The sequence below is a fragment of the Lactuca sativa genome, chromosome 5 (genome assembly GCF_002870075.4).
Source record: "Lactuca sativa cultivar Salinas chromosome 5, Lsat_Salinas_v11, whole genome shotgun sequence".
NCBI lineage: Eukaryota > Viridiplantae > Streptophyta > Magnoliopsida > Asterales > Asteraceae > Lactuca > Lactuca sativa.
In genome coordinates, this window is record NC_056627.2 from 35,648,604 (window position 1) to 35,655,018 (window position 6,415).

Here is a 6,415-nt window from a genome sequence, read left to right on the forward strand (position 1 = left end):
GGTTTTAGATGGTGTGTCATAGTCATGTTTTTTAACATTTAAAATGTACCTCTTCTATTTTAGATTTATTACCTTTGTTCTTTTGGCTTCATTCCCTTCTCCAATCCACTTATACCCTTTATTTTCACTCTCTCTCTCTCTCTCTCTCTCTCTCTCTCTCTCTCTCTCTCTCTCTCTCTCTCACACACACACACACACACACACACCTTTTGCAAGCTACAGAAGCTACTCATCAATTTGCAGGTCTGTCCTCTTCTCTCCTCCCCTCAAATTAGCTAGGGTTTCCTAGATGTTTCTTTATTGAGGTTGAAGTTTCATGTGTTATCTTTTGAAGCATATGTATATATATGCACTTACTTTTTATCTTGAATTGAAAGCAGCCACACAGGGTGATCATTCAAAGAGCTAGCTTTTATAACTTAACACACAAGAACAAGAAAAAAGGTACTTGTCTTTTTTCTTTTTTCTTTTTATTTTAATCTTTTGTGATCTTAAGATCAAAGGAACCTAGCTAGTCAGCCACTAAATCTACAAAACATGTAATCACATGAGGCTGTTTTTTTAGGGTAATTCCCTTTTTCCGTCTTTACTTTCCGTGTAAAGTTTGGAAGTCTATGATCTGCTAGGGTTTTCTCAACTATAACTCTGTGAGAATATATGCTCATGTCATCCCATTAGTTCACCCAATGAATCATTATAATAAGGAGGAATTGGAAGCACTTAGCCAGATCCAATGTCTCAAACTTCATTCCAACTTGAAAGGGAGTAACACACACACACACACAGAGAGAGAGAGAGAGAGAGAGAGAGAGAGAGAGAGAGAGAGAGAGAGAGAGAGAGAGAGAGAGAGAGAGAGAGAGAGAGAGAGAGGTGTTTGTGCTGATTTGATCACGAGCAATTGGAATTGGGTAACCAATATATATATGGACTTGAGAGATCGCAGTATGCATGTTTGTATGTGTACATTTAGGAGAGAGAGAGAGAGAGAGAGAGAGAGAGAGAGAGAGAGAGAGAGATTGGGGTTTGGGATTAGTGAAATTCTGTAAAGACTGTTGCAGACATCTTGAATTCATCAGTTCTATATATGTTTCCTACAAGAAAACAAATACTGCAAGCAATCTATTTGACTGATTATTCACATATATGTATGTGCGTGTTCATACACACACACGACACACACTACTGATCAAGGACAACCTTCATTGAACTTTTAATGATTTACTGGAAGATGTTCTATTTCTATATGAAACCAAACATAGAAAAAAAAAGTCAAAATTACTTATATAAAAAATAATGATACCAACTACGTACGTAGTACACCAATGACCTACTTCAGATTTCCTAAACTTAGTTAATATATTATTATCGTGTAGTATAATTTTGCATACTAATGATTAAGATCGACATACATACTTCTTTCTTCGATTTATCTACTATTTAAATGTATATATCAAGAAATAATATATATTCTTGATTAGTTTATCTTCATCTTTTTTTTTTTTTCAATAAGAAATTATGCAGTTAAACATTGGTCGTTTGACACCCAATATGAATCAAATCCAAACACACTTTTCCTGATATTGGGACAATATTATCGAATGGAAAAGCTCAAGTACTAGATAAAATTTTGAAGTGAAACATAACAATCAAATTCATACATAGTTTAGTTGTAGAACAGATACATACCATTATTATGTATTTTCGTCCGTGTATAAAATATAATATATTGAGCATATATTCTTTACCAGATGAAATCTTGATTAATTGCAGTGTAAAGAAAAGAAGAAGAGAGATAATCAATGGCTTCAGCAAGCTCTTACAACTCTCCATGTGCTGCCTGCAAGTTCTTAAGAAGAAAATGCATGCCTGGTTGCATCTTCGCTCCCTACTTCCCACCCGAGGAGCCACAAAAATTCGCAAACGTTCACAAAATCTTCGGTGCCAGCAATGTCACTAAGCTTCTCAATGATCTCCTCCCTCATCAGAGAGAAGATGCCGTGAATTCACTTGCATATGAAGCTGAAGCTCGCGTTAGGGATCCTGTTTATGGCTGTGTTGGTGCCATCTCTTTCCTCCAAAGACAAGTAGATCGTCTGCAAAAGGAGCTGGATGCTGCCAATGCCGATTTAATTCGATATGCATGCAATGAGATCCCAACAGGGACGTTACCAGCTGCAGTGCCACATTTGAATTCAATTCAGCCGATAACACCGCGGCAAAGAACCATGGATCATTACCCTACTAGAAGGACGTCTGGAAACATTGATGGTGGTGGTAATGGAGGTGGTGGATTCTACCAATCACCACCATCTTTTCCTAATCCGTATGCTAATCAACTTCAGTGGAACCCTTCTACTTTCGGTGGTAATATGGGCGGTGGTGGTGGAGGACAAGGTTAACATGTGAATTTCTGTCAATCTCTCCGAAGGCCACATACATGTTATAAGACCCTCTTTTGGGATTTTACTCTACATTACTATGTGGTTTACTAGCTAAACTCTATAGTGAGCGTACGATGTATATATATATATATATATATATATATATATATATATATATATATATATATATATATATATATATATATATATATATATATATATATATATATATATATATATATATATATATATATATATATATATATATATATATATATATATATATATATATATCATCATCATCATCATCACCACGTCTGAGTCTTTGGCTAGACCACCGATTCCTACTTCTCCCCCGAAATTATAACTCCTTATATATATAATTACTTTTTGGGGGTTTTATTTGAAGAACCTTGGGATCCTTATATTTGAATGCTAGCAACTTTCTTATATATGGAGTTGGTGTCTGATTCATCATTACTATTGGTTGTTTGGCGTTTGGAATTGCATTTTCTTTAGTGAACGGCGCTCTTTGAGTTGCATTTTAATAAAGGGAGCATCTGTAAAGTAACATATATAAATGACCTAAATTTTCTAACTTGTCAATAAATTACGGCAACAGTTCAAAGTTGCATATCCTTGTATGTTGGTCTCCAAGTGTATGAAGACACAAAAACACGAACATATACATCTAATTCATTTTTATTTTTTCTCCTAAAAATAGAGTAGAAAATAGAATAAATATTGTTTTTATCTCCAATCCTATTTTATTTTTTATGCTATTTTTTACCTAAAAAATTAATCTTCCAACTTATATAGATTGTCAAACAGATCCCTTCTATTAATTTGGTTTTAACAAATATATAATATATATTTATTTCATTACAATAATATGAAATAAATAAGATTATATCTATAATACACTTATAAGTTTTTGTAAAATACATTATTGATTTATAAAATTTCAATATGTATTTAACTTTTTATATGAATTTGATGAACAAAAAATAAACTTTATATTTTTAATTAATTAATATAATTTAATATAGAGGAAAATATTATAAATATAAAATATTAGATTTAAATTATAATTAGTATGTAAAAATAAACTATAAATATATAAATATATAAACAGAGAAACGAAAACCGACAACGTAAAGTTCATACCTATTTAGGAGAAATGAATAGTATAAAACCATATTTAGTGTAATACTATTCATATCCTCAAAATGGGGGAAAGTTGGAGAAGAATGATGGATAAAATGGAGGGAAAATAGAAATTGGGAGTGGGTTGGCGATGCTTTTAGGGCATTTCCAACCAACCCCACAACTCTATTTATCCCCAAATTCTCTTACATTCTCCTCCACATCTACTCTATTTACATCTTCATTTTTTTGAGATATAAATAGTATTTGTATTCATATCTCCAAAAAGGGAGTTGAAGTTTCGGTTGTCAATTTTAATACTTTTAATTTTTATTTTATACATTTCTAGTTTATTTTTTATTTACTAATTATAATTTAAATGCAATATTTAATATTTATAATATCATGTTATATACTAATTTATATAAATTAATCATAAATATAGAGTTTAATATTTATTTATCGATTTCATATAAAAAAAATTAAATATAAACTAAACATTTGAAACACTTAATATAGTTTATAAAATATAGTAATAAAAAATGATGGTGATCATGATATATTTATTATAAATATAATTTTATCAAATTAATAACTATTTATAATAAAGTAATAATTAATTTTAATTTATTATAGATAAACATTTTATTTATGATAATAAAATTTGTAATACTTTTCTAATGAAAAATTATAATATATATTTGTTAAAATCTAATTAATAGAGGGATGTATTTTGACAATACATATAAGTAATAAAATGGAATATTCTTGGAATATACTTTTTGGTTTAAAATTAGGGTAGGAAATAGAGTATAATTGGAGATGAAATACTATTTACCTCATTTATGAGGGGGAGGGGGGTGGATGGAGATGGGTTGGAGATGGTCTTATATATATTTAAAAAAACCTACTGCGAAGGTTAATGAAACGTTAATTTTGTTTATATTTAATCATTTATATACCATATATCATCCAACTGGATAAACTTGTTCGCATATTACCCTTGTGGCCTGTTACCACAAGTAAAAAAGTAAAATGTAAATAGTTTTAACAAACTTGATGGTATATATAATATACAAACAAATGACTAAATATGATCAAAAATAGATTCCTAACCACCTCCAACACCACAATTGTCATTGCCACCTCTATCTTCGGCATTGCCACCGTCAATGCTACGACCTCCACCATCGTCTCTGGTATTATCACCACATACACCACTTCCGTCTCTGCCTTCGTTACCACCACTGCCACCTCCACCCCTACCTCGACCGATGCCACCTCTATCACTACCTCTACCATCGCCAAGGTGGAGGTGGTGGTCGGGAAGGTTCTGTTTTTGTTCACATTTATCTTAAACAGATGTAGTAATGATGACAATGGGGGTGGAACACCAAGTATCATAATCTACTTGGGGTAATGACATACATATATGCTTTATTGTATGAAAACACAATCAAATCGAGATCAAAACAATTCACCTACAATTCGAATGATCATAACAACTACATTGCAATACTAAAAAAAAACCTAAATTTAACATATAAAAAATGGTACCACATACATCAACCCCCCCCCCCCCCAGGCTCACTTGATATGTTAATTACGAAAACAAGCAATATTTTGGGTGTGCTAGGGTTTCATGGACATTATATGTGGAATTTCATTCCTCAACTAGTAGACTCTCATTGTGGACACAATATTATGCTTTCTAAACCCTCAAGTGACTGGGAGTAGGCAGTCACGAGTAACTAGAAAATATTAACTATTACTCTAGAGTGTATGGTTAAAGTTTAAGTCGAGAACAACCAAAATAACATAATCATGATGAAAATAGTTGTTTATGAACAAGTATCAAACATTCTTAGTATGGAAAAGGATTATTTTAATAAAACCCACAAAACAAACTACAACCGCATAAATTTAGCGACATGCCCTCTATGTCAAAATAAACATATACACAATTTGCAAACATTTTTTTGTGGGTTTGTTGGTCAACTTTTTAATGTTCAGAAATTATGGTTATATTATAATACAAAAGATTCTATATAGTATTTTTTACCATATGACCATTTAGCTTAACGGTATCGATCTGTGTTCGAGAGATGTACTACAAGAAATCATCTCATTGTCGGCGACATAGACTTTTAGCATCGACTGAAGCTTGAGTCACCGCTAAAAGTTTATGTCGTCGATGAATGGTCGTAAGTAATGCCTTAGGGACCGGATCTATGTGAAGCCATTCTAGTAAACCCTATCTGTTTGATCGAGACACTAATCCATTGGTTGAGACTCCATTTCGCGTAAACCAATAGTGCCGACACCAATACTAGCGATTTTTGTCGCTGCTAATTGTCGAAAAAAGAGGCGTGATAAGTTCCCTCCACGGTTGTAGCCATAATTGATATGATTCGCCGCTAAAGGTAGAGACGCCATCATTATTGCTTGTCGCAAATAAGCAACATCTGCCTCTCTTTCCACTTCAACTTCTGGTGGATTCCTTGTTCTTGTTTTCTCTTCTTAATTCCTTCAAAGACTAACACACAACCGATCAATTGAGTCCAACGAGGACCATCACACCACCAAAAACTCCCCACTATGACATTCCAACGAAGAGAAAAAGATAGTGTTAATGAATGTAGTGCATCTCTAGCGATGGTAGCGCATCTCCTCCCCATTTATCTTTCTTTTTCCTTTTAACATTGATTTATAGCGGATAATCGTGATTAATACAAAAAATGTCAAATTTAGTTTTTATCTTTCCCTTTCTTTTGTCAGCGCAGGTTGTTGTTGTTACCGCCAAGGACTACCACCACCACTAAACCATTTGTTGATATTCAGCAACCACAGGTTCTATTTACTATAAATTTCAAGATTAATTGCAAAAT

General features: G+C 32.5%; 2 protein-coding genes across 3 annotated transcripts; one reads left to right on the forward strand and one right to left on the reverse strand.

Annotated features, from left to right (window-relative positions):
* Positions 1–126: 126 nt before the first annotated feature.
* LOC111900714 (protein LATERAL ORGAN BOUNDARIES) lies at positions 127–2,533 on the forward strand. 2 transcript variants are annotated; one of them, XM_042902396.2, is made up of 3 exons: positions 127–243; positions 381–444; positions 1,749–2,533. In XM_042902396.2, exon 3 carries the CDS (start codon positions 1,800–1,802, stop codon positions 2,397–2,399), a length of 600 nt encoding a protein of 199 aa, XP_042758330.1. In that variant the 5' UTR covers positions 127–243; positions 381–444; positions 1,749–1,799; the 3' UTR covers positions 2,400–2,533. The 2 variants fall into 2 exon arrangements, with proteins under 2 accessions (XP_042758330.1, XP_023752363.1); XM_023896595.3 differs by having other exon boundaries at positions 128–243; positions 1,771–2,533.
* Positions 2,534–4,481: 1,948 nt separating this feature from the next.
* On the reverse strand, positions 4,482–5,963 carry LOC111900720 (uncharacterized). Its single transcript, XM_023896599.1, has 4 exons — positions 5,837–5,963; positions 5,013–5,032; positions 4,647–4,860; positions 4,482–4,537 (listed from the first exon to the last, which is right to left on the reverse strand). The coding sequence occupies exons 1-4, from the start codon at positions 5,961–5,963 to the stop codon at positions 4,482–4,484; spliced, it is 417 nt and encodes a 138-aa protein (XP_023752367.1).
* Positions 5,964–6,415: the final 452 nt, after the last annotated feature.

Excerpts from the sequence above, each read along its gene's own strand:
- LOC111900720 (XM_023896599.1), bottom strand. The coding sequence starts at position 5,963 with ATGGCGTCTCTACCTTTAGCGGCGAATCATATCAATTATGGCTACAAC. Across the intron at positions 5,033-5,836 it reads TATTGGTGTCGGCACTATTG|TTGTTATGATCATTCGAATT; the intron begins GTTTACGCGAAA and ends ATTGCAATGTAG. Across the intron at positions 4,861-5,012 it reads TTGTTATGATCATTCGAATT|AACCTTCCCGACCACCACCT; the intron begins GTAGGTGAATTG and ends GAACAAAAACAG.
- LOC111900714 (XM_042902396.2), top strand. The coding sequence starts at position 1,800 with ATGGCTTCAGCAAGCTCTTACAACTCTCCATGTGCTGCCTGCAAGTTC.